Genomic DNA, 27,642 nt, shown 5'->3' on the forward strand with positions numbered 1-27,642 from the left:
GTCTGTCCCTCCATTCCCTGTGTCTGTCCCTCCATTCCCTGTGTCTGTCCCTCCATCCCTTGGCAATTGTCTCTCTCCATGTTTCCTGCAGCTCCTTCAGACCACACTGAGCTCACCCCAAAGCTTCTCCTCTCCAGGCTTCTCCCACTTCTTCTTTTGCACTTCTAATTGTAATTATCAATTATTTTACATATCACTTGGCCAATTTGGGCTCTCTCAGCTTCTTGCAAATTAAATTCAGGTGATCAACAGCAACAAAAAATTGAAACCAAAATTCCTTTGCATGGAAAAAAATTCCTGTAAATTGCTGCATTCTCTGTAGGAAAGACAAGAGCGAGTGAAGGACAACTCTTGATTTGATTGGGGTGGTGATTTACAGCTGAGCAAGGGGAGCACTGAATAAAGGTGGATTTCATTTCCCAAATCCCACACCAAACAATGCTCCTCGTTCTCAACCTGTGAATAACTGCTGCAAGGCACAGAGCCTTGGACATCCTCTGAGCCACCTCCCGTGCAAAACCCAAAGGCAAATCTGAATTCAGGATTGATGAGTTCGTGGGGAAAGAGTCCACCAGAAACAGGAGAGGGAGGAAGGAAGGAAGGAAGGAAGGAAGGAAGGAAGGAAGGAAGGAAGGAAGGAAGGAAGGAAGGAAGGAAGGAAGGAAGGAAGGAAGGAAGGAAGGAAGGAAGGAAGGAAGGAAGAACTGAAGGAAGGAAGGAAGGAAGGAAAAGAGGAGGAAAGAGAAAAAGAGAAAGAAAAGTAAAAAGAGGAAGGGAAAGAGAAAGAAAAAGAGAAAAGGAGAGAAAAAGAAAGAAAAAAGAGAAAGAAGGAGAGAGAGAAAGAGAGAGAAAAAGAGAGAAGGAGAGAGAGAAAGAAGGAGAGAAAAAAAGAGAAAGAAAAAGAGAAAAAAGAGAAAGGAGAGAAAAAAGTGAAAGAAAAAGAGAGTAAAAAGAGAAAGAAGGAGAGAAAGAGAGAGAAAGAAAAAGAAATAAAAGAGAAAGAGAAAAGAAAGAAAGAAAGAAAGAAAGAAAGAAAGAAAGAAAGAAAGAAAGAAAGAAAGAAAGAAAGAAAGAAAGAACAAGACAAACAGCTGTGCTAATCCCTGTGTGATCATGTTTGATCATGTCCAGAGGCTCCCAGGCTCCCGTGGCAGGTTTTGTTTCGGGAGGGCGGTGCCTGCTGAGGGCACCGTGTGATTCGTGTATTTGTACATGAAACATTTCCCCAAGATGTAATTCCTGCCCTGGAATAAAGAGACTTTACGAGGCGAGCTGCCTGCGGAGAGCGAGCTCGGGAGCGCTGCTGGGGCAAGATGGGGCACATGGAAATGTGTCTGAGCTGGCTGCTCCACCCAGCCTCTCATCTCTAGAGAAAAAAAAAAATAAATAAATAAAAGGTTTCCAATCAGCGAGAGAGGCCAGGTCTGATGAGCACAGACGGTCTGCAGGCACCTGCCCAAGGAGCTTGGCTTGGCTGGTACATCCTCCTCTGATTTATGGTGTGTGTGTGTCTTAAGCCTTAAATTGTTGAGTCTCTGGCTGCAGTGGGATTAGGGGAGGGCTGAGGGCAGAGCTGGCGCTGAGTCAATCCCAATCTCACACCTGTCTGAGACAATGAGCGCCTTGTTGCACCCACCTCCACCAGGGGCTGTCCCTGCTGCTCCTGCATGGGGGAAGGAGGGGAAAAATAAAGGGGGGACTGAGGGAGAGCTGTGTCCTCACAGGGCACGCTGGGATGGAGCATATCTCTCTTTTCTGTGTGGGAAAATATATTTACAGAACTGGAGGGAGATTATTTAGTGGCAGGACAAAGGGAAGGGCTTCAGGCTGAGAGTAGGTTTAGATTCAATAGCAGATATTTGTCTGTTGTCCATCCTTGCCCTCGTGGTCTCCCTTCAGCCACTCCCTGTCCTCCAGCTGTGCAGCACAGATGTTTGAGAGGTGCTGGAATGGTGCAGAACCTTTTCCTGCCCTTCCTGTTTTGTCATTCCTGGGGCTGAGCTGGTGGCACAGGGAGGCAGGGGGTGCCCACCTGTCCTGGGCACGATTTTTATTTAATCTGTTCATGTAGGGAAGGAGAGGGAACAGCCTCAGGCTGGGCAGGGCAGGCTCAGGGTGACAGCAGCAGGAATTTCCCCATGGAAAGGGAGCTCAGGGGTTGGAACTGCCCAGGGAGGTTTGGGGTCCCCATCCCTGCAGGTGGCACCTGGTCAGAGCTCTGGGGACAAGGTGGGACTGGATAATTCTGGAAATCTGTCCCAACCTCAATGATCCTGGCATTCTCTGGCTCTGCCATTCTTGCTGCAGCCTCCATTCTTTACCCCAAAACATCTCCAGCAGCAAAGCAGGGAGGGAAAAAGGAGAGTGAGGAATCTCTACCCAGCGAGATGGAAAAGGGTCAGAATTAGAACAAAACTTTTTGCTCTCCTCACTGGCCCAGCTGAGGCTCTGCCCCTGCACCTTGCTGGGCTGGAAGCTGAAATGGAACTGGGAAATGAAGGCTGAATTTTTCCAGGAGTGAGCACAAAGCTCCCGCTGCCGCTGCCTGCCCGCCTTTGTTTGAGCACCCAGGAAAAAACCCCGAGGTGAGAAACACAGACAGCAGCTCGATGTTATCTGCTCCAAAGCCCAACCCCAGTCCAGTGGTGGCCACTCTCCAGCTCTGCTGGGCTCCTTCAGCCTCCCCAAACAGCGTTTCTGCCCCGGGGCCCAAATCCTTCCAGCATTTGGGTAATTGTCTGGCTCTGCCTCCTTGTCTCTCACGCTGGGCTTATCTGGGAGTTTAGGCTGGCTCAGAGAAAAGCTGCTGGAGGACAGGGGGGATGAACCCTTTCCTATTTAAATCCCTGGCAGGAGGTGCCAGTGCAGCTCCAAAATCATTTTGGGATGGTGGTAGGGAAAAAATGAGTAATGCAGCATCTTAATTGAAGCAGATGAAAGAGCTGCACAAATAAACAAAGGGGGTTTTTTTTTGGTGTTGTTTTGTTTCTCTGGCGGCCTCAAAATATCAACAACTGCAAAATAACACCAGTAAATGTATAATTCTGGATGGATTCAAAGTAATTGTTTCCAAATGTTGCTGGGGTTTTTTAACTGTGGAAATGCAGATATATATAAAAAAAATTAAATTCAATAACAATAATTCGATTTTTGAAGTTTTTCCACGCTGACCAAATCACCAATATAATCAACAGTAACCTTGGCTTTTTGTCATTGCGTTGGAATTTTACATTAAACAGAAAAATATTTGCTCTTACCCCTATTTAAATAATATTTGCTTGCATATCAAGTTTATGTTTAGCTTTGAGACCGTTTCTGAAATGGGAAAAAGTTCCTTTTACTCATAGTGATGACTTGGGACTCTCCTTGCCACAGCTGCCCAAAACTGCTCAGCTCAGCACATTGGGGGCAGTTCAGATGTGTTCAGCTGAGTTTTTTCAAACTTTTTGATGTTTCAGAGGTTCAGAATTGCTCAGGGAGAGCAAGAATTTATTTCAGGGCAGACGGGCTGGTCATGGGGTTGTGTTTAAAAAGAGATTTTACCAAGCTGGGCTTTTCAAATCCAGAAGTTTTTGGTAGCTAAAGGTCAGGTTTTGGTAGCTAAAGGTCAATTTTTGGGAGCTAAAGGTCAATTTTGAAGTTGTTTAATACAGAAAGTGAAACTCCTGTTTGGATGAAACATTTCCCGTTCCATAAAAGAAATCTTCCTCAGCCTGGCAAAACAACAGCACTTTGTTGGTTAATCCTGGCAATTACTGTATTTCTTCCACACCGGGACATTTTGCAACATTTGACAAGTGTTGACACTTCTTTTCTCCGCAGGATTACAACTTTCCTTCCACGCTGTTATTCCTCACTCCACCCTTGCTGCTCACACCTCCCTGCACACAAAGCAGGAGTGGGGAGAGGGATGGAAGGACCCAGAAATTTGGGGAAGCAGGGTAGGGATTGTCCCTCTGTGTCCAGCTGTGGCTCCTGCAGCAGAGCCCTGGAGGGGCTGGAGGTGTCCAGGGCTGGGGAAGGGGCTGGAGCCCCAGGAGGGGCTGAGGGAGCTGGGAAGGGGCTCAGCCTGGAGAAAAGGAGGCTCAGAGAAAGTAGCAAAAAAATAAAAAACAAGGGAGAAGCCACCAGGTCTGTCAGAGCTGTGGTTTGATCTCTGCTGTCAGGATTTGCCCTCCTGCAGCTCAGGTTTGGAGCTGAGGTTCCCACTGCTCTCTCTGCTTCAGGAAACCGAAATAACAAGAGGAAAACTGAACAGGAAACAACATTGAAATTAGGATATAACAGATTGAGGGAGCTGGAAAGAAGCTCAGCCTGGGGAAAAGGAGGCTCAGGGGGGACCTTGTGGCTCTGCACAACTCCCTGACAGGAGGGGCAGGGACAGGAGGAGAGGGAAAAGCCTCAGGCTGGGCAGGGCAGGCTCAGGGTGACAGCAGCAGGAATTTCCCCATGGAAAGGGAGCTCAGGGGTTGGAACTGCCCAGGGAGGTTTGGGGTCCCCATCCCTGCAGGTGGCACCTGGAGGTGGCACTCAGGGTGACAAGGTGGGGACAGGGCACAGCTGGCACTGCAGGGGCTGGGAGGGATTTTCCAGCCTCAGGAATTCCAGAATTCTGTTTGGTTATCCCAAGTCCCCACAGGAAAAGCTCCAGGAGAAGGGGCAGGGACGTGTCCAGGACTGGGACATCAGCAGCTGCCCCCAGGTCTCCTCCCAGCATCACTGACAGGTGAATCCCCTTTTTGGGATTGTCTGTGGGCAGTCTGTGCCAGGACACTTCTGGCTGATCCCTGAGCATCCCCAGCCCTCTGCTTCTTCAGGGCTGTCACTTCTGGCACCTTGCTTTGCAAAGACACTGAAGGGTTTCTGTGTGGGTTGATTTGATTTTCTTCTCCTTTGTCACCTCAAAGCTCCTGTTCCCTTTTCCTTCAGATTTAGAACCAGCTTGTTCTGAGCAGGGACAACACCCAGGGAGCAGCTGGAGCTGGGCCAGGAGGGATTTGGGATCGATTTTAGGGCAAGGTTCTTCCCCCAGAGGTGCTGGCACTGCCCAGGCTCCCCAGAGCTCCAGGGATGCCCAGGCTGGGATTTTGGGGGGCTGTGGCTGGAGGATCCCTGGGGTTTATTCAGGATATTCCATGGCTCAGTCCCACCAAGGTCAGCACTGCTGGATGCTCATCCAGCTCCAGCAGGATGAAGATTTAAGCTGTGCTCACATCTAAGATGTGATTTGGGATAAATTCACCTCTTTGCTTTATTTATTTATTTATTTAATATTTCTTTTTCACATTTCCATTCAGCTCCCAGGCAGAGCTTTGCAGGAAGGAATCTGTGTGTGTGTGAATGAGTTTGAGATGTTTCCCTCTGGCATCTGTTCCCCTAAAAACCCATCAGGAATCTGAGGAAGGTGCTGCTCCTGCCATCCTACCTTGTCTTAACAATTGTCCAGGTCAGGATGTGGGAATGGATGGAATAGGAAAAAGCAAAGTCCTCAATCTGCTTGGGTCAGCAGTGCTGGGCCAGGGAGAGGCTGGAGCTGGGCTAGGAGGGATTTGGGATGGATTTTAGGGCAAGGTTCTTCCCCCAGAGGTGCTGGCACTGCCCAGGCTCCCCAGAGCTCCAGGGATGCCCAGGCTGGGATTGTTGGGGGGGGCTGTGACTGGATGATCCCTGTGGGTTTATTCCCACTCAGAATATTCCATAATTCCATAAAATCCAGCAGGAGGACGTTTCCATGTGTCCAGCAGAGCAGATGTTCCAGCTGAGCTGGACCCAGCGTGTCTCAAACCTTTATCCCACAACTGGTGCAAAAGTTTGAGCATGGAGATGAATCCTTGTTTTCCTCCAACCCTGGTCCCCTTGGCTGTGGCCCTGCAGCCTCTCTGCTCCAGGGTGGCTCTGGGGACAGGTCCTGCTGTCACCTCCCGTGGCCACAGTCAGGTGGAAGGAGCTGCTGCATTGCTGAACTGCACCCCAAGTGCTGAGGGATTCAGAGAGGAAGCAAAGCATTTCTGCAGAGGTATTTAAAATGGATTTCTGGCCTGAATGTCCCTGACAAGGCTCTGAGCTTTCAGCACATGTTCTGGGCTTGATCGTTCTCCACCTGGGTTCTGCAGATCTCAAATCAGCCTGAGAGTTTTGGGGAGCAGATCCTTTAGGAGAGTTTTCAACAAGCCTGGTTTAGTTTAGGACCATAACAAGCAACAGCTCCTCTGTTAACTTTTAAATCACAACCTGTGAGTGGTTCTAAGTCAAACTGTCTGCACCAATAGATGTTCTCATGGAGAAGACCTTACCTTAAAAATCAGGGTAAAATCAAAGCTGCACTCTGGAGAGAGGTTTATTCAGCAGCATTTCTCTCAAGGTGACCTCAGCTGTTCAAGTCTGAAGGTTGCATTTGATATGTCACTTATTTCCTCAGTCAAATGAGCCAGGGTGTCTTTAGATCATCAGAGATCTGCTCATTACCAAAAGTTGTTTTTAATCCTGATCTGTGATGGGATTTTAAAAGAATCCAAGCAGATTTTCGTTTGCCATCCTGAATAAGGGTTTGGGGGGGTGACTCGGTGCCCCTGGATGAATTCTCCTTTATTAGTTTATAGGCTTTCTTCTGAGCACTTGGGATGGCATCATGAAAGTGGAAATGGCTGTTATCTTCAAAGGCCTCTTTTATACTGACAAAACTTCACCTTACCCACTCATATTAATAATCTATTGCCATCCTAATTAGTTCACATCAAGGTCAGTGTTTGGTGGGGGATAAAATGACTGGAAGCTCCAGAGAATGAGTTTTTCTTCCACTGCTTTCATGCTGGGAAAGAGGAGGGAGCAGTGGAAGTGGAAAAGAAGAGATTGATGAGGACTTTCTGTTTATCTTCAGGCTAAAGGACTTGGATGTGGAGTAATTAGCTCACATCATCAGGAGCAACCTGTGAGATGGCTGAGGCCACGTGGTGTTCACCCATTTATCACCCAGTGGGCTGCAGAAACTTCATTCAGTTCTCCTTTTCTTTAAGGCTTTGATTTTCCAGTGGGAATAACACATCCAAGGGGCTTTCAGCCTCTTGAAATGCAGAGCCAGAGCTGGAAATGTTTTATTGGGACAGGAACTCGTGGCTGCCCCTGGATCCCTGGAATGTTCAGTTCCAGGTTGGACACTGGGGCTGGAGCAGCCTGGGACAGTGGGAGGTGTCCCTGCCATGGCAGGGGTGGGATGGGATGAGTTTTAAGGTCTGGGCTGGGCTCCAGGGGATCAGAAAACCCTCACAGGAGCAGCAGGGTCGGTCCAGCCCGTGAAAGCTTTGCCCAAGACAGGAAGGTGCAGCTTTGGCACCACAATATAAGTTGGATTTAAAGCTCTTGGAGTGTCCAAAGGAGGGACATGAGGATGGTGAAGGGTCTGGAGGGGCTGAGGGAGCTTGGATTGTCCAGCTGGAGCAGAGGAGAATCACTGTGATTGCAGCTCCTCAGAGGGACAGCTCTGATCTCTGCTCTGGCACAGGGACAGCACCAGGGAGCAGCTGGAGCTGGGCCAGGAGGGATTTGGGATGGATTTTAGGACAAGGTTCTTCCCCCAAAGGGTGCTGGGCACTGCCCAGGCTCCCCAGGAGCAGCCAGGGATGCCCAGGCTGGGATTTTGGGGGAGCTGGACTTGGATTGATGATCCTTGTGGGTTTATTCCAGCTCAGGATATTCCATGATTTAATCACATGTCTGCACACAGTGACTCAGTGTGACTTCCAGGTGCTGGCTCAGGGAATATCTCTCCATTTCCTTTAGTCTTGCTTCACCCCATGAAAGAGAAACTTCTGAGGTGTATCCAGGCTGGGATTGGTTTTCCTGAGCTGCCAGCCATCTGTACATTGTGTGTCTGTGTCTGACACAGTCATCGGGTATCTCTGCCATCGAGGAGAGAAAACAGCTGTTCCTGGGCTGTGATTCACCCTCCTGGCTCGGCTGGGATGTCTCCCTTAGGCTGAAACAACTTGAACCCCACAAGTGTCTGCTCTGCCCTGCTGGCAGCACAGTCTGCAGTCTAGACAGGTAGCTGCGAGGTCAGCACCTCCAGCGTGGAGCTCTCGGGTGGGCTGGGAGCTGCCCCGGAGCTGGGACAGCAGCAGACAGCGTCGTTAATTAGCACACAATCAGTCTGTGTTTCCAGGGCACCATTTCCCTGCCCAGGGCAGCCTGGGCTCATTTACCCGAGCTCTGCCCCGCACCTGAGACAGAGCTGGGGTGGGAATTCAGAGCACAAAGCAGAGAAATGCGCCCCGAGCTGGTGAACTTTCCCCGCCGGGGTGACACCAGGTAATTCTCACGTGTCTGACTCAGCTGAAGCCGAGCCTTGCCCTCCCCGTGCTCCAGCTAAAACCGGGATTACAGGAATCCCTCGGGGGGCAGCGTGGGGATCCAGGAATTCATCAGCAGAGAGGAGAGAGCGGAGTGTGGCACCTGGAGGGCACAGCTGGGGCAGGAGGTGTCACCTGGCCGGGTTTGGCTCCCACAGGTGATTCCCCTCCAGCTCGCAGAGTCTGGATTTGTCCCTGCGGATTGACGGGGACAAGAAGGGGACAGTGGCTGCTGCAGGAGGTGCCACCCCTTGTCCCTGTGCGGGTCACCAGGGACCCTGTCACCTCCCAGAGGGGCACAGAGGTGACATCAGCTGCCTGCCACCACCCCAGTGCTGTGTCCCCGTGTCCCGCTGTCCGTCTGAGCTCCGGGACAGACTCACAGACAGGGCAGGGCACGGCGGCTCCTCCCGGCAGCAGCAGGAGAGGAAGGTCAAGGCTGATTTTTTTTTTTTTTTTAATTCCTCAACGCTGCGAGGAGGATGGGGGTGGGACGGAGTCTCCCTCCGGAACAAATACCTGCAGCTCTCCAGGCTGACTCACACCCGGGAGACAAAGAACAATGCATCCCTAATTCGCAGAATTCAGCTTTCCACGCCGGGCTGTCACTGGCACCTCTGCGATTCGCCCAGGAAGGCTCAGCACGTCCTCGCAGGCAGCCCAGGAGGAGGAGAGCGATGGTTTATGTTTCACCGGAGCAGTTTTTGTACCGACCTGCTAGGGCAGCGCTGGGATTGTGAAATCCCAGTTTTCACAGTTCGGGGCTGGCTGCGCTTCCTGCTGCTGGCGCTCCGAGGGGTTTTAGGGCGGTTTTAGGGGATGCTGCTCGTTTCCTTGGGGCGTGTGGAGCTCTAAGCAGCTCTTTCAGGCAGCATTAAACTTGAGGGATAAACATTCCCCTGCTTTATTCCTAAAATTTCCACAGTTGCTTTCTCCTGCTGCTTCAATAGTATCTCCAAATATTTTGCTATCGCTGCAGCACCAACTTTCTTGATATGGATGTGAGGAGACCGAAGGAAATTTTTAAAAAACACCCTTTGTGATGGACTCCTTTGGTTTTAGTCCTTCCCTGGTAGCTAAAGAAAAGCTTAAAAAAAGCTAAAAAGCTTTTCTAAAGAAAAGCTGGAGGAAAACTCTTCACCACACGCTTGAACAGCCTCAGCCACATCCTGTGAAGGGTTTCTGCTTAAGGCCGATGGTTTTTTTAATCTTTGCGTGGAGAAACTCCCTCACTCCCCCATCCCAAAGGCTGTTTTAGAGGCTCCAAAACTCCAGGAACAGTGAAATAAAACTAGTGAAAATAAAACTAGTGAAAGCAAACACCGAGGTGGGAGGTCCCTGCCAAAGATCCGGAATAACCGGGGATTTATTTGGGAGCCTCTCCCACCCCACCTCCAACCCTGCAGCCGCTTTGTCACCGTCTCTGGTGGCCAGAAGGACTCCTGCCACCTGCCAGCAGCCTGGAAGGGGCTTCACACAGAGCAGGGCAGCTCCTCTCCTGGAAAACCTTGGGGCTCCGTGCTGTGCCCCTGGTGCCACAGGCTGGCACCGGAGGGGACTCGCCCTGGTGGAATTTTACAGTTCGCTCGGTAATTTTCCAGAGGGCTGAGAATGGCAGCCTTGTGCGGGATGCCCTGCCCGGGATGGACTCGGCCTTTGGAAAGTCCCCCTTATTTATGCTAATGACTAATTGCTTGGGCTGCCGGCGCTGCCGCACCTTTTTTCGCTGTGGATTTGCCGGGTGCCGAGGGAGGGAGGTTGAGTCATTTCGGATGCCTGGCTTCTGAGGGAGAGGAGGTCAGAGTCATCGCAGAGCATTTCCCGATGTTTTGTGGTCCCGCTGCTCCACCTGGAGCAAGAAAACGAGTGGGGAGAGAGGCAGAGACAGGCGGGAGGTGATGGCAAAAGCAGGGGAAGGAGGAACTGGAATTTTTTGGGGGCAGTTTTTGGCATCTTTGTGCCGAAGCAAGGAGTACACGGAGTATTTCTGTGCTCACAGGTCATTTCCTCGATTAGGCAAGACACCACTGTGAATGAACAAGCCCAGTCAAGACAGCTCCTGCCTCCCACTCCGGAGGAAGGCAAAGTGACAGCAGCAGTTTCCCTTTGGAAGGATTAGCAAATCACACCAGGGGAAAGGGAGAGGGGGATAAATCCCGGCCAGAAAAACCTTTCAGGGCGATTCAGGAGCCGGCTGTCCTCTCGAGTTTGGCAGCGCCGAGCTGATCGCAGCCCGTGCCCGCTGTCAGCTGCTGCCTCTCCCATTCCAGGCCGGAATCGCGGAGCCACTTTTGGGTTTTGCTGCGTGTGACTGGCAGAAATTTGTGCAACTCGCGAGGGAAAAGCTTGGCAGAGGCAGCGGCAGCGATTTCGCAACTCGTGCGGCCGTGCCGGGGATGGGCTGGGGGGATTTGCAGGGACATAAATAGTGGAGAATTAAGTGCTCAGCACTCAGGGCTGAGCCTTTCCCCTCCTGGCTGGGCAAAAATCCCTTCCAGGAGCTGTTCTGGGCAGGGCATGGGGGTTTGGAGCGGGCAGGAGTGGTTTGGGAGGGAGAAAGGGGAGAAAGGGGGAGTGAGAGAGGGAGGAAAGAAATGAGGGGGGGGATGAAGGCAATGAGAGGAGAATGAAGGCAGGAATGAGAGGAGGATGGGGACAACAATGAGAGGGGGATGATGGTGGCAGTGAGAGGAGGATGAAGGCAGTGAGAGGATGATGAAGGCAGCGAGAGGAGGATGATGGCAGTGAGAGGATGATGAAGGAAGTGAAAGGAGGATGAAGGTGGCAGTGAGAGGATGATGAAGGTGGCAGTGAGAGGAGGATAAAGTTGGCAATGAGAGGATGATGAGGGCAGTGAGAGGAGGATGAAGGCAATGAGAGGATGATGAGGGCAGTGAGAGGAGGATGAAGGCGGCACTCTGGCCCCTCCCGAGCTGTGTGTCCCTGCTCCCCTCCATCCCCTCGGTCCCGCCCCGCTCCGAGGCCTGACTCACACCCTGCTGCTGCTCCCTGCAGCTCCAGGAGCGCGGGATCACCCCGGGAGCGGGGCTGGATCATCCTGGGATCGGGGCTGGATCACCCGGGAGCGGGGCTGGATCCCCCCGGGAGCGGGGCTGGATCACCCCGGGAGCGGGGCTGGATCATCCCTGGAGCAGCAGCAGCCGCGGGTGACCGCGGGGACACTCGGAGCTGTCCCTGCTCAGCCACATCCACATCCCCCGGCAGCTCCCGGTTTGGATTTGGAGCTTTTAACGCGCCGTTTTCTGGTCAGAACACAAAAATCTTCCTTTTAGCCAGCGTAGTGTGGTTGGTTTGTTGGTTATTTGGAAATAGGGAGGGGATTTTTGCTGTGACCTCAAGGAAAAATCTGACCTGGGGTTTATGAATCACTCACTGAAAATTGCTGATTTATGGTTTCCTAGGGCCTGACAGGATGACACAATTTTTTGGAGGAATCCTTTTTTTTTTCCTCAAGAAAAGTTGTGGATTCCCATCCCTGGCAGCGCCCAGGTTGGACATTGGGGCTGGAGCAGCTGGGACAGTGGGAGGTGTCCCCATGGCAGGGGTGGCACTGGGTGGAATTTAAGATCCTTCTCAACCCAAACCATTCTGGGATTTTGTGATTCCATGAGAGGCACAGGTGTGCAAAAGGAATCACATGGAATTACCATCCCAGAACGTTCTGCTCCAATGTCCCAGTGATTTCTACATCCTCTGTGCTTTGGGACAGTTTTTCAGACAATATCCTGTGAGAGCTCTGGAGCTGTGCTGTGCTTTTGACAGAGACCTCGACCCTCCACCTTGTGATGTGTGAAGGAAGTTCTTACAACCAGAGAATGGTTTGGGTTGGAAGGGACCTTAAATCTCTTTTCCCACCCCCCTGCCCTGAGCACGGGCACCATTCAGCAGATCAGGTTGCTCTGTATTTTGTCCTTGGCCATCAAAACCAGCTCTGGAGCCAAGCTCTGCTCGGTGTCACAGCGAGCTCGGCTCCTCTCGCTGCCAGGGGTGGTTTGCCCGGGGGCAGCTCCTGCTGGGCAAGGATGGATTCGGGTCTGGGTGGGGTGTGGGGCTGTGAGGAACCATCCATGGAGAGGTTGAAAAAATTTGGATTGGAGAAAAGGAGGCTGAGGGGAGACTCACTGGGATTGCAGCTCCTCAGAGGGACAGCTCTGATCTCTGACAGCGCCCAGGGAGCAGCTGGAGCTGGGCCAGGAGGGATTGAGGTTGGATTTTAGGGTACGATTCTTTCCCCAGAGGGTGCTGAGCACTGCCCAGGCTCCCCAGAGCTCCAGGAGCTGCCAGGGATGCCCAGGCTGGGATTTTGGGGGACTGGGCAGTGCCAGGAGCTGGGCTGGATGATCCCTCTGGGTTTGTTCCATCACTCCATCCCCCCTCCTGTGCTTCCCTCTCTTGGACACCCACAGTGCCCTGAGCAGCAGGGACGCATTTTTAGGCAATTCCCAGTTGGGGAAAAAAGCAGGAGCCGATCCCAGAGCGCTCTGAGGGCTCTGAGAAGCTTCAGCTCGGGGTTTTGAGGGGTTCAGGAGGGTTTTGGGGGGTTCCAGAGGGTTTGGGGGGGCTCGGGAAGGTTCGGCTCCGCTGCCCGGAGCGCCAGCGCCATCCAGCGGCCGCAGCGCGCAACTGCACCGCGGGCACAGCTGGGACAGCGCGCGAACATCTGGGAAAACAGCTGGGAAAACATCTGGGAAAACAGCTGGGAAAACAGCTGGGAAAGCAGCGGGAGCACCCCGCGAAGGGGACACCCGCCCTCGGTAGATTTTTCACAGCGTCCCTCCCCCTCCTCAGAGCGCGTTTGGTTAAATCGTTAAAGGTTGCGCAACATCGGCAGGGGTTAATTGCAGCTGTTAATTACAGAACGCCGCGATTTCGGGGCAATAAAACAAGACGAGGCACGAAGGATGGTTCAATAAGCCGGAGCTTAATGGGGTGTTAGGCGGGAGGGAAGGGGACGGCGGAGCTCGTGACTGCACGGAGAGGTGTGAATTATTGCACCATAATTCTGGCCCTGCAGGGCTCGGCTGCAATTAGTAACTGTTTTCGTGTTTGAAACGCGTTTTCTCACACCATAAAAAGCAGGAATGGAAAGGAATCGCGAGTGGGAGAAGAGCTGGGACACCGAATTCCCTGGAATTTGTGTGATTTTGAGCTGCTTTTCAATGGTTTGGGGGATTCAAACCATTTTTTGAGCTTAAAAACTGTGCGGACCCAAAGCTCTTTTTAGGTTTTTCCCTGTGTTGAAGGAGCTCTGGAAATCTCTTCACAAATATCCCAAGTTGGGAAGCAAATCCCGTTTATTTGCACCAGATTTTCACCAGATTAACTTCAACTACTTTGGTTTCCAGTGCCAAGCTACCAACTCCTGAGCCCTCTTTATTTGGAAAGCAGGAAAGATTTTGTTGGGGTTTTTTTTTTATGTGTTCAATTCCAACCCGTTCCAGTTTAATTTTGGGAAACCTGAAAACTGAAGGAAAGCAGATATCCCCAAAATCAAATATCGTTTGAGGCCCTTGATCCAGCAGCTGGAAATGCAAACCTTGACTTTACTGGGAGCTGGATCTGCCTCCTGGTACTGAAACTGGGCCATAAAAATGCAATTCCAGGGATATTTTTCTCCAGTTATTATTAAAAAGAACTGGGAGGGTGATGCCTGGGGTTATCAGCTCGATCTGCTTTCATGTGTGTACATCTATAATTCACTATATTAACTTCCCTTAACCAGCCTGATGGCAAAAAGGGAATCTTTAAGGGATTGGGAATGCAGGTAGCAAGACAGAAAATTGATTGGTTGGTTGAAGCTTCACTTAAGAAAGACTTAATGGGATGAGGGGATTAATAAAGGGGATCTCTGGGGCTGCTCTGGGGCCCCAGAGGTGAAGGTAGCAGGAAATGGATGAGGAGGGTCAGGAACTTCCAGGATTTTTGTGGATGTTCTTACAGAGTTTGGGTTCATTGTTGGATTTTTTTTTTTTCAGTCGAGATGCAGCTTTGTGCAGGGATGCTTTTCCATCTGGGGTGTGTTGGGAAGAGCATTCCCAGCAGGTCAGAGGTGATAGTGGGATTCTGGGACTGTGGGATTCCCAGATTCCAGGATTTCAGGAGTCTGGGAATCTGGGATTCTGGGATTGTAGGATTGTGAGATGCTGGGATTGTGAGATTCTGGAATTCTGGAATTGTAGGATTCCAGGATTCTGGAATTCCGAGATTCTGGGATTGTAGGACTGTGGAATTCGAGGATTGTGGAATTCTGGATTCTGGGATTCCAGAATTGTGGGATTCTGGGATTCTGGAATTCTGGGATTGTAGGATTTTGAGATTCTGGAATTCTGGGATTCCAGGATTCCGGGACTCTGGGATTGTCGGATTCCAGGAACTGTGGAATTCTGGGACTGTGGGATTCTGGGACTCCAGGAGTCTGGGATCTGGGAATCCAGAATTCTGGGATTATAGGATTGTGAGATTCTGGGATTGTAAAATTCTGGGATTCCAGGATTCTGGGATTGTAAGACTGTGGAATTTGAGGATTATGGAATTTTGAGATTGTGGGATTCCGAGATTCCAAGATTGTGGAATTCAGGGATTGTAGGATTTTGAGATTCTGGGATTGTAGGATTGTGAGATTCTGGGATTCCAGGATTGTGTGATTCTGGCATTCTGGCATTGTGGGATTCCAGGACTGTGGGATTCTGGGATTGTGGGATGCATCGAGCAGAGCCCTTGGCAAGGGGGTGGCAGAGCCCAGCCAGGGCTGGACAGGGCTGGAGGGGGCACTTCCCAGCCCTTGGCTGGAATTCTGTGCTGGAATTCTGTGCTGGGATTCTGTAGTGCAATTCTATGCTGGAATTCTGTGCAGGAATTCTGTGCTGGAATTCTGTGCTGGAATTCTGTAGTGGAATTCTGTGCTGGAATTCTGTAATGGAATTCTGTGCTGGAATTCTGTAGTGGAATTCTGTGCTGGAATTCTGTGCTGGAATTCTGTGCTGGAATTCTGTAGTGGAATTCTGTAGTGGAATTCTGTAATGGAATTCTGTGCAGGAATTCTGTGCAGGAATTCTGTGCCGGAACTCTGTGTTGGAATTCTGTGCAGGAATTCTGTGTTGGAATTCTGTGTTGGAATTCTGTGCTGGGATTCTGTGCTGGAATTCTGTAATGGAATTCTGTAATGGAATTCTCTAATGGAATTCTGTGCTGGAATTCTGTAATGGAATTCTGCAATGGAACTCTGTGCTGGAATTCTGTGCTGGAATTCTGTGCTGGGATTTCCAGCCCTGGGATTCCAGCACTCGGATGAGGTCCTGAAATCCATGGATTGCCTGCTGGAATCAGGGAGCCATGAGTGAATTAACCCCAAACCTGCCGTGTCACCCAGTGCAGGGCTCGCCCTGGGGGTGCTTTGGGGTGTTTATTTAATGCCACCCCTGGAGACTGAATTCCTTCCCATCCATCCCTCCCTGTGACCTTTAATAAACTCTGATTATAAATTAACAAGCAGGTGATGCTGCAGTTCAGAACACGACAGATTTTTTGCTCTTTTTGTTCCTCCTGCAGCCCATTTAATGCAGTTGGATATTGGTTTTTTTAACATGAGTCAACTGATTTTATTTTGAAGGAAGGCTGCCTGGAAAGAAAAATTAAATATTAATAATATCTGAATTTGAACTTGTTACTCAGCAGAAAAATCAAACTTCAGTCTGCAACTGTGGCTTTTGAAAAGCTGGGAGTTTTGTATAAATCCTGCCTTGTAAACAGATGGAACAAACAAAATGTAAAACTCATCTCCTTAAAGAACAACAAAAGAATATTTTCCAGATGGGCTTTCTGATGGGAGATCAAAGTCCTCATCTCAGACTTGGGAAATTTCCCTTCCTTGCTGGTATCAGTTTTATCTGCATGCAGATCATCCAGCATTTTTATTTTCTTTTTCAACAAAAGCAATTGTCTTAAAGGAGCTGCAGGAAGATGCTCTTAAAGCTGAAGAAAATTGAAAAGATTTTACTAAAAATAGGGGGAAAAAATAGGTGGGTAAAGAGGGGGGGAGGAAACTCTTTGATTCCTTTGATTTATACAGAAATGAGATATTTCAAGATCCCAACTGCACCTGTAAAATGAAAAAAGCAGGAAACTTATTGAGGCAACTGATTTGACCCAACTCCTTTTGGGGCTTCTCTGGTTCCAAATCTCATCCAAACTGGTCCTGTGGCCAGAAAATAATTCCTTGGTGGTTTTATAGGAGTTTGCATCCCCTCAGGAACTGCAGTGACAAAGGGAAGGGTTCCCACTGCCAAAGGGCAGGGATGGACAGGGTTTTGGGAATTAGGAATTGTTCCCTGGGAGGGGCTGGGATGGATTCCCAGAGCAGCTGTGGCTGCCCCTGGATCCCTGGAATGTTCAGTTCCAGGTTGGACACTGGGGCTGGAGCAGCCTGGGACAGTGGGAGGTGTCCCCATGGCTGGGTGGCTCTGGGTGGGTTTTGAGGTCTCTTTGATGCCCTTCATGACAATTTTTGGCCAAAAGAGCTGTGAACACACAGCCCCAAAGACTAAGGAGGAGTTTTCCCCTTGGAATTTTTAACCTGGTTTTCCCTCTCTTCTTCTCTGGTGTTAGGGCATGGGTTGGACTTGAAGATCTTAAAGGTCTTTTCCAACCTGGTGATTCTGTGTGTGATTCTGTGTGTGGTTGTGTGACTCTGTGTGTGATTCTGTGTGAGATTATTTGTGTGATTCTGTGTGGTTCTGTGTGTGATTATTTGTGTGATTCTGGGATTCTGTGTGTGATTATTTGTGTGATTATTTGTGTAATTTTTTGTGTGTCTCTGTGTGTGGTTCTGTGTGTGGTTCTGTGTGTGCTTATTTGTGTGATTCTGGGATTCTGTATGTAACTCTGTGTGTGATTCTGTGTGTAATTATTTGTGTAATTATTTTTGTGATTCTGTATGTGATTATTTGTGTGATTCTGTGTGATTCTGTGTGTAATTCTGTGTGACTCTGTGTGTGATTCTGTATGTAATTCTGTGTCTGGTTCTGTGTGTAATTCTTGTGTGACTCTGTGTGATTCTGTGTGTAATTCCGTTTGTAATTATTTGTGTAATTCTGTGTGTAATTCTTTGTTTAATTTTTTCTGCCCAGTACTAATGGGAAACAGCAAAAAAAAAAGCTTCACAAGGAAAAAACCTCAAAATAAAACAAACAAATAGATAAAATAAAAGCAAATAATGACATAGGAAGACTCTCACTGGAGGTGCTCCTGACACGGGGGGTTTGCAGAGCTGCTCTGCCCTCCCAGCAGCATCCCCGCGGTGTGTGTGTGTTGCAGACACCCGGCAGGTGCAGCCCTCGCCGCCCTGGTCCTACGAGCAGTCCTACCAGTACCTGGGCTCCATCGCCGCGCCCGCCGTGCACCCCGCCACGCCCATCTCACCTGCGCGGCCCGCGGCCATGAGCTCGCTCAGCGCGGAGATCTCCAGCCGCCTCTCGGGTGAGCGCGCGGGGACGGGGACAGGGGACAGGGGACAGGGGATAGGGGACAGGGACAGGGGACAAGGGATAGAGGGACAGGGATGGGGGACAAGGGGACAGGGATGGGGACAGAGGGACAGGGACAGGGGACAAGGGGATAGGGGATGGAGGGACAGGGATGGGGGACAAGGGGATAGGGGCAGGGATAGGGGACAGGGGATGGGAACAGGGGATGGGGACAGAGGGATAAGGGACAGGGGATGGGGAAAGGGATGGGGACAGGGCACAGGGATAGGGGACAGGGGATGGGGGACAGAGGGATAAGGGACAGGGGGTGGGAACAGGGGATGGGGACAGAGGGATAAGGGACAGGGGATGGGGAAAGGGATGGGGACAGGGCACAGGGATAGGGCACAGGGAATGGGGACAGAGGGATAAGGGACAGGGGACAGGGGACAGGGGACAAGGGGATAGGGGATAGGGACAGGGATGGGGGACAAGGGGACAGAGGCAGGGATAGGGGACAGGGGATGGGGACAGAGGGATAGGGGACAGGGATAGGGGACAGGGGACAGGGGAGAGGGATAGGGGACAGGGGATGGGGACATGGGACAGGGGCAGGGATAGGGGACAGGGGATGGGGACAGGGGATGGGGACAGGGGATGGGGACAGGGGATAGGGGACAGGGATAGGGGATAGGGGATGGGGACAGGGGATGGGGACAGGGGACAGGGGGCAGGGATAGGGGAGAGGGGATGGGGACAGGGGCAGGGGGATAGAAGGACAAGAATGGGGACAGGGGGATAGAGGGACAGGGACAAAGGGACAGGGACAGGGACAAGGGGGACAGAGGGACAGGGACAAAGGGACAGGGGACAAGGGGATAGGGGCAGGGGACAGGGGACAAGAGGATAGAGTGACAGGGACAAAGGGACAGGGGACAAGGGATAGGGGACAGGGGATGGGGATGGGGATAGGGACAGAGGGACAAAGGGACAAGGGACAAAGGGAGAAGGGACAGAGGGACAAAGGGACAGAGGGACAAGGGACAGAGGGACAGAGGAACAAGGGACAGAGGGACAAAAGGACAAGGGACAAAGGGACAAGAGACAGAGGGACAAAGGGAGAAGGGACAGAGGGAGAAAGGGACAGAGGGACAAGGGACAGAGGGATAGAGGAACAGGGGACAAGGGGACAGAGGGAGAGAGGGACAAGGGAAAGAGGAGCAAAGGAGCAAAGGGAGAAAGGGACAAGGGAACAAAGGGACAGAGGGACAAGGGACAGAGGGACAGAGGGACAAGGGACTAAGGGAAAAAGGGATAAGGGGACACTTCCCTGGTCAGGAACTGGTGGCTCTGTCCCCACCCTGGGCTCTCCATGACAAAGGGACACTTCCCCAGTGACAAACTGGTGGCCCAGGTGCTGCCCAGCCCTTCAGGGGCTCTCTGGGCCAAACTCCTTCTGAGGTTTTTGGGGAATTTGTGGGAAGAGCAGAGAAACAGAGAATTTTAACAAATGAGTTTTGATAAACCAATCCCAGGATGAATTAGGCAGGGAAAGAGCTCAAAGGTGATCGAGTCCCAGCTGTGCCCTTGTCCCCACCCAGAGCTCTGAGTGCCACCTCCAGGTGCCACCTGCAGGGATGGGCACTGCAAACCTCCCTGGGCAGCTCCAACCCCTGAGCTCCCTGAGAATTGTATAAAAAGAATGAAAATGAGGAAAAGCAGCACTTTGAGGGTGGAGGGAGCTATTAAAATAATTTAGGTTGCTGAGGAATTATCAGATTGCCAAGAAAGGGATGGCACAGATATTCCAGCTCTGTTTCCTTCCCTCCCTCTAAACCCAGAGCAGGTTCTGGGTGAACCATTGGCTGCAGGATGATGGGGTTGAACATTTTAAATGTTGAACTGGATTCTCATCAAATCATCCTGCAGAGCTTTAGAAGCCACCAGAAAAATGGAAGTGAAAGCCACCCTGATTCCACCAAGTTTAACTGTCCCTGACCTGCACATCTTGAACCAATCTGTGTGTGCAGCAGCAGGAATTTTTCTATAAATGAGTGAGAGCCATATCATTCTAATTTGCATACAGCCTTTGCAAAAATCCCTCCTTTAACTCCACATCTTGCTCTCATTTGAAGGCTCAGGGTTTCTGCAAAGATCAGAGGGAACCACTTGAACGTGCTCCAGCCTGTTCTGTTGTTGTCATGTAGAGCTTGCTTTGAAAGCCTCACACCAAATCTAAATTATTTAGATTATTTAGATGTTAGGTCTGGGTGATAACTGCATGGTAGAGAGGATGGAAAACACAGGGAACTTTTCAGAAAAAGCCATTTCTTCTTAAAAAAAAAAAAAAAAGTCTGTAAAAATGATCATTCTTCATTTACACAAAATTAGAAATCAAAAATTTTAAAAGTTAGGATGTCTCTCTGTTTTTCACCATGACCCTTCTCCACAGAGCTGCTTTTCCTGCTCATGGCCACAGGGATTTTCCTTGGAGCTGCCAGAGTTTCTCCATGTCTTGTGAAGGAACCTAGAAAGGTTTTGTTCCCACTTCAGCATCCTTCCCTTCCTGTTCTAATTCCTCACACTCAATGTCATTCATCATTCCTGGCAAAATCTGTCACAGCATTTGCTGTAACCCACACTTGGTGTCTCTAAAAATTTTCTTTTTGGCAGAACAAAGAGCAAATTTGAGGAGGATTTTAGGCCCTCCCAACTTAAGGCCTGCTGTCTCCAAGGGAAAAACAAGAATATGGGATATATTTGAACCATCTTGACATTAAATGTCATTACTCTGCTTTTTGCCAGGGTGGAATGAATCCTCCTCTGATTAACGATGTAGCCAGGCAGTTTTAGGAAGTTTCTCAGGAATGAGGTGTGGAAGTAATATTAAAAATCTGGCAGATGCCACCTTAACCTTGGCTCCTCCAAAGCTCCTGCTGCTCCATCCCATCATGTGTTTTCCCATGTCAAACATAAAGGTGATGGGTTTAGGGGAATAAAATGTGTTCCCTTTAATTTTCCAGGAAAAAAAAAAAATAAAGGATAGCAAATTCTAAAGGAAGCAAACAGCAAGTTGAGAGCTCTTGAAAGAAATTAAGAAAAGCTCATCAAGATCAGATGAGATTTCAGATCTTGGCTCTGGAGGGTGTCTGCTCCAGGAATCCCAGACTCAGTCTGCTCCAGCCTGGAATCTGGGGAGAGCCAAGAGCTTTGTTTTCCCTCTGCTCCTCCTCAGGAATATTTCCTTCAGCACACGGCTCCTCTGCTGCAGACTCCACGTCTTGGCTGCCAGGAGAAATTGTTTTTCTTCTGGGAAGATTTTTTTTTTCCCCCATAATTATTGTTGTTATCCTAAGCAGGCAGAGCTGCCAGCTCTGGGAATGAGACCTTGCACTGACCTGAGTCACGATGAGGATCCTTCCTGAGGAGGATCTGCCCTGTTTGTTTAATCCAGGCAGGGAAAGGGAGGATGGGATCAGATGTAATTCCATGGATGGCAGACAAAGCAGAGCAGGATTTGGCTCCTCTGTGGAACGTTTCAGAGTGAGAGGATGTGGGCTGGGCCAGGGCAGGCTCAGGTTGGACAGCAGCAGGAATTTCCCCATGGAAAGGGAGCTCAGGGGTTGGAACTGCCCAGGGAGGTTTGCAGTACCCACCTGTCCTGGTGTGAAGGACAGGTGTCTGCCAATAAAGGCAGAAGATTCTCTTTGAAATGGAGAATGTAAACTCCCTCCCTCCAAATTATTATTGTAATTTTGAAATTAAGGGGCTCTCAGGCAAAGAGATGGGAATTAGGAATAACAGTTCTTCACTAGGAAAATTAAAATAGCAATGCAGTATTACACAGAACAATCCCAGCCCTGCCAGAGTCAGAATCCAAGCTGACACCCGTCAGTCAGTCAGGGTGTTGGCACAGTCCCATTCAATGGTGGCTGCATCCTCCTGCAGGGGCAGATGTGGTTCAGCTGGAGCAGTGCTCCTGGAGAAGGTGCAGTTTCCTCTGAAGCTCCAGGGATGATGTGCAAAGGTCTGGTTTTCCTCTGGAATCCAGTGGGAAGAAGGTTCCTTGGTGTCCAAAATGTCAGTTTTTATCTGGGTAGGAAAGGCTTGGCTCCTCCCCTGGCTGGAGCATCTCCCATGGGATGATGGAATTTTATCAGTCATGCCCTGGGACTCAGTGGCCATGAACAGGAGATATCTCCTGGAGGGAGGATGGGCTGTGGGAAGATAAAGATGATTGCCCAGCTGGTTTAAAGATGGCCCCTGAGCAGATAATGTGTGCCAGGAGATCAGGGGCACTGCCCCAGCTGGGTTAACAGATGGGGACAGAATTCACATTGCTGGCCACATCAACCCAGCACACCCTCCCTGCAGGTGTCACCTGGACGTGGCACTCAGAGCTCTGGGCTTTTCCCACCTCAGGGATTCCAGGATTTCACTTGGCTGGGTGAGAAAGGCTTCTGGCACACAGGGAGAAAGTGAGCAGCATTCCCTTGTCCTTTTTCACACACTCATCAGAGCCACGGTGTCCAGGACTCAGTGACAACACGGCCATTAAATGAGAGCACAGATACCAAAACCTTGAATAAACGTGATTTATCTTGATTTTGGAGGGATGGAGAGCCAGGGAGAGCTCCACAGTGCTAACAGCTGAGCTGAGCTGTCACCCTGTCTGTGCAAGGATGATCCACAGAGCTCCACAGAGCCTCCCCTTTGAGACAGCAAATAGAACTGGCTGCAGGGAGAGGCTGTGCAGAGGCTGGACAGTTTCTGTTTAGGTCCCATCAGTGTCCCTGGTGAGTCAAAGGATGTTGGGTGAGGAGTCTGGGATCTGTGTCACTGCTCCCCACCCACCCAAGGACGCTGTGAGTGTCTGTAATTGTCTGTGCTGCAAGGTCTGTGAGAGGGAACACAAAGCAGGGCCAGAGCCTGGCACTCCTGAAATTGGGAGTTAATTAATTTACTCAAATTAAACCAAAAATATCCACATCTCCCAGTGTGCAATGGCTCTGTCAGGCAGCAGGTGAGGTTCTGGCCATTCTAGTTAACATCAGATCGGAGTGTGGAGGTTGGTTATAACCTTGTTCTGTCAGCTCAAAATTCTTCATGGAAAGGGGGATTAGATATTGGAAGGGCTGCCCAGGGAGGTTTGGTGTCCCCATCCCTGGAGGTGTCCAAGGAAGGGCTGGATGTGGCACTCAGGGTGACAAGGTGGGATGGGGCACAGCTGGGACTCTGTGGGCTGGGAAGGCTTTTCCAACCTCAGGGATCCTGGAATGAGCTGGGAAAGGAAAAAAGAAGATTCAGGGGAGACTTTGTGGCTCTGCAGAACTCCCTGACAGGAGGGGCAGGGAGCGGGGGAACAGGGACAGGAGGAGAGGGAACAGCTCAGGCTGGGCCAGGGCAGGCTCAGGGTGACAGCAGCAGGAATTTCCCCATGGAAAGGGTGGCCAGGCCTTGGGAAGAGCTGCCCAGGGAGGTTTGGAGTTATCCAAGGAATTCCTGGACGTGTCAGTCAGTGCGACAAAGTGACAGGGCACAGCTTGCCCTCGATGACCTCACATGTCCCTGACCTGATCAACGCCATCCTCTCACATTTCTCTTCCCCACCTTGCAGGAGCCTCGGACCTGACGGCGTTCAGCGACCCCCGGGTGGGGATCGACCGCTCCTTCCCAGCGCTGCCGTCCATCTCCGACCCTCGCATGCACTACCCGGGCGCCTTCACCTACACGCCCACCCCGGTCAGCTCGGCCATCGGCATCGGCATGTCGGCCATGTCCTCGGCCTCCCGCTACCACACCTACCTCCCCCCGCCCTACCCCGGCTCCTCCCAGCCTCAGGGCGGCCCTTTCCAGGCCGGCTCCCCGTCTTACCACCTCTACTACGGCACCTCGGCCGGCTCCTACCAGTTCTCCATGATCTCGGGCGGGGATCGCTCCCCGCCGCGCATCCACCCGCCCTGCACCAACGCCTCCACGGGCTCGGCGCTGCTCAACCCCAGCCTGCCCGGCCAGAGCGACGTGGTGGAGGCCGAGGGCAGCCACAGCAACTCGCCCACCAACATGGCCAGCACGGCCCGGCTGGAGGAGGCCGTGTGGAGGCCGTACTGAGAAGGAGAGTCAGGAGCAGCCCAAAGGTCAGGACTAAAGGATTTCCCGTTTCACGGCGCGCCCGCCAGGATTCCAGAAACTTCCGTGTGGGCCTTGCTGCGTTGGCCCGCGAGTTTCGCGAGCGAACCTTTCCCAGGAGTGGCGGCTCTCGTTGCCAGGCCCTGGTGGGGTTTTGGTGGGATGGTTTGTCACTCCAGCCAAGTATTCCCAGCAGGAGAAGGTTCTGGAAAGGAGGAGGCCGCAGTTGGCTGCAGAGGTGGCGAGTGTGGGTTTCCCAGCCTGGTTCCAGGCCTGCGGCTTCCCAACGCGCCTGGGCTCGAAGGTCTCCACAGCCCTAAAAAAAGAGTTTGGGTTCACTTCTATTTTTAAGAACTTAAAACCTTAAAAAAAGAAAAAAAAAAACAACCCCCACCCCCCCCCCCCCACCCCAAAAAAAAAAAACCAAAAAAGAAATCTTAGTGAGTTTACTGCATCTTGTGGATCTTTAAGTGTAAGGAAGTATAGGAAGATTCCCAGAGGGAAACTGTGAACGCTTCTGTTTTAGCAATGCTGTGAATGAGAGGTTTTATATGTTGGACTTCATTCTTTCTTTTCTTTGTTTTATTTGTATATTCCAAAGAACATGGAATATTTTTTTTTTATTACTGGGTTTTTTGTTTTGTTTTGGATTTAGGTTTTTTGGTGTTTTTTTTGGATTTTTTTTCTTTTTAGGATGCAGCTCATCCTGCTTTGCATCTAACTTGTTTTATTTCTCTTGGCACCTTATAAATTGCAAAAGAAAAAAAAAGATTTTGCTCTTTTTTTTGTTTTAATCATGCTTGCTTCTTTCTTGCTTTGTCAACTGAAAGAATCAGCCCCTTTTTCAAGGAGTTAATTTAACTTTTTATCTCTTGGACTTTTTTTTTTTAACACAACGGCTACAGCCTTGGGTCATTTTCAACTACTGTATTTCTTTGACGAGTTCATTGATATTTATGCTTGATATTTAGACTTTTCTTATTTGTTGATACTATTATTATTTAAATATGCCTATATTAAAAAAAAATATCAGCAATTGCCTTTTTTTGGTAGCAGCCAAAGTCAAATTTCTCACATTGAAAAAGGCTGGAATAACAATGGGCAAAAGTGACCTCCTAATTCCCTAAAAATATTGTTTACAATTATCTCACTCTCGTTTTACTCAGTTTAGACCCTCAAAGGCTTTGAGGTGCCAAATTCCTCCTGGAAGGCACCAAAATACCAGGGAGTTTCTTTCTCTTTTCAAGTGGTGGAGTCATCTCTCCCTCCTCCTACTTTGTCACCAGTGGTGACCCTCAGGATCAGGAATCAGGATGTAGATACTTCCTAAAGGAAAATTCAATATTCCCTAATTAAATACCTGCCTGCTGGAGGCACAGGACAGAGGGAAAGGATTCCCACTGCCAGAGGGCAGGGCTGGATGGGATTTTGGGCAGGAATTGTTCCCTAGGAGGGTGGGGAGAGGCTGGAATAGAATTCCCAGAGCAGCTGCGGCTGCCCCTGGATTTCTGGAAGTGTCCAAGGCCAGGGTGGAGCACCCTGGGATAGTGGAAGTTATCCCTGCCCATGGCAATTTTGGTGGCTGAGCTTTAAGATCCCTTCCAACCCAAACCATTCCCTGGTTCTGTGATTCCCATGGCAGTCCTGGCTCTGACGGAATCTGGGTGAGATTTTCTCCCAGGATTTCTGTGCAGCACAAAAGTCACATCCCAGTCTGCTGGCAAACAGGACAGGACTGTCAAGCTTACCTGGAAAGCCCCAAAAAACCAGGGCCTGGATAATCCTTCCATTTCCATCTTCTGGGAGAAGAGGATTTAGAGTTGGTGTAGCCAATGCTGTGGTCTGTAGTAAATCAAAATCTAAATTTACCAGGAGCAGGTTCAGCAGGGAGCCGTCACTGCTGCCCACTGTCCCAGCACAAACATATCAGATGTCACTGTCACGTTTTTGGCACTATTTTATTGAGGGTTTGCTCTGAATGCAGCTCTTGTACTACTCCTTAACTCCAAACTGCTGATGTGTGCGTCCCAAATGAGCTGATTATTATTTAATGTACCTCTCAAACCAGAGAAACAATTGCAGGTCAACTCAGAGAGTATTTGAAAGCAGGGCTTCAGATCAGTGTTTGATGTTTAAAAAAAAAAATAAATAAAAGAAGTTAAAAGGACTCAAATTAAAAAGATCCTTGGCTGCAGGCAGCAAAACAGCTGGACTTATTTAAAACCATTTGTTTTTCAAGTTTTCTCTTTTTTTTTATATATATATATGATTTTGCTTCTTTGTTTGAGTTGGATGCAGTAGCACTTTGGTATTGAAAAGAATCTGAGAATTTCCATTGTCAATAAGGTCGTTTTTGTGCAGAAAATAGGGAGTGTTTCAAGAGATCTCAGCAAAAGCCCAAAATGTTTCTGTTAAAACACATGGCCTTGTGCTTTTCATTTAATGGAATATTCTGTATAATCTTCCAGAGTTTGCTCTGAAAAAAAGACAGAAAACACCCAAATTCTATCAGAAATATATTTTGAAAAACTGGAGGCCCTGCTGAATACAGAAATACAGAGACCCCCTGGTTGTAGAATTTCCATAGTTGGACTCTCACCTTTTCAGTACCCTAAAAAAAAGTTCCACATCACTGAGCAGTAGCTCTGCTGCAGAATCCATCTGTGCAATTCAAACCCTAATTTAGCACAGCTCTCAATTAAAATCGTAGCTCTCACATCTGCCTTGTGACTGGACCACCAAAGTGCACAGAGCTGGGAGTGGAAACCAGCAGGGAGAGGAGCTTGGAGGAGCCAGGAAGGGCCAGGTGACCTGGAGGTGGAATTTTAACAAAAGCACAGAATGATAGGAAAAGGGAGATGGAATTGAGATGAAGGAGGGCAGGGTTAGATGGGATATTTGGAATAAATACATCCCTGTGAAATTCGTGAGGCCCAGAGAGGTTTTGGATTCCCCATCCCTGGAAGGGTCCAAGGTCAGGTTGGACATTTGGGCCTGGGACAGTGGGAGGAGTCCCTGCCATGGCAGGGGTGGGATGGAATGAGTTTAAGGTCCCTTCCAACCCAAACCATTCCATGATTTGATGATTCTGTGAGTTCAGCCCAGTGTCAGAAGTGAGGTTGTTGTTGTCACCAAGGTGAGGTCAGTGTGGTCACCAAGGTGAGCTGTCCTGGTTTGGATGACAGGTGTCTGCCAGTAAAGGCAGAAACTTCTCTTTGAAATGGAGAGTGTAAACCTCCTCCCTCCAAATTATTACTATCATAATTTTGAAATTAAGGGGCTCTCAGGCAAAAGTATGGGAATTAGGAATAACAGTTCTTTACTAGGAAAATTAAACTAGCAATGCAGTATTACACAGAACAATCCCAGCCCTGCCAGAGTCAGAATCCAAGCTGACACCCGTCAGTCAGTCAGGGTGTTGGCACAGTCCCATTCAATGGTGGCTGCATCCTCCTGCAGGGGCAGATGTGGTTCAGCTGGAGCAGTGCTCCTGGAGAAGGTGCAGTTTCCTCTGAAGCTCCAGGGATGATGTGCAAAGGTCTGGTTTTCCTCTGGAATCCAGTGGGAAGAAGGTTCCTTGGTGTCCCAAATGTCAGTTTTTATCTGGGTAGGAAAGGCTTGGCTCCTCCCCTGGCTGGAGCATCTCCCAGTGGGATGATGGAATTTTATCAGTCATGCCCTGGGAC

The 27,642-nt window shown here is 50.0% G+C and overlaps 1 protein-coding gene across 1 annotated transcript in view; it reads left to right on the top strand.

Moving 5' to 3' along the window:
• The window catches only part of RUNX1 (RUNX family transcription factor 1), a 172,603-nt gene extending 145,223 nt beyond the window's left edge, over positions 1–27,380 (top strand). Inside the window, exons 7-8 of the mRNA XM_056484725.1 lie at positions 17,679–17,840; positions 23,445–27,380. Of these exons, the coding sequence (XP_056340700.1) occupies positions 17,679–17,840; positions 23,445–23,938 (656 nt within the window). The 3' untranslated portion in view covers positions 23,939–27,380. The remainder of the gene's footprint in view (positions 1–17,678; positions 17,841–23,444) is intronic.
• Positions 27,381–27,642: the final 262 nt, after the last annotated feature.

Source organism: Oenanthe melanoleuca, chromosome 1 (assembly GCF_029582105.1).
Source record: "Oenanthe melanoleuca isolate GR-GAL-2019-014 chromosome 1, OMel1.0, whole genome shotgun sequence".
Taxonomy (NCBI): Eukaryota; Metazoa; Chordata; class Aves; order Passeriformes; family Muscicapidae; genus Oenanthe; species Oenanthe melanoleuca.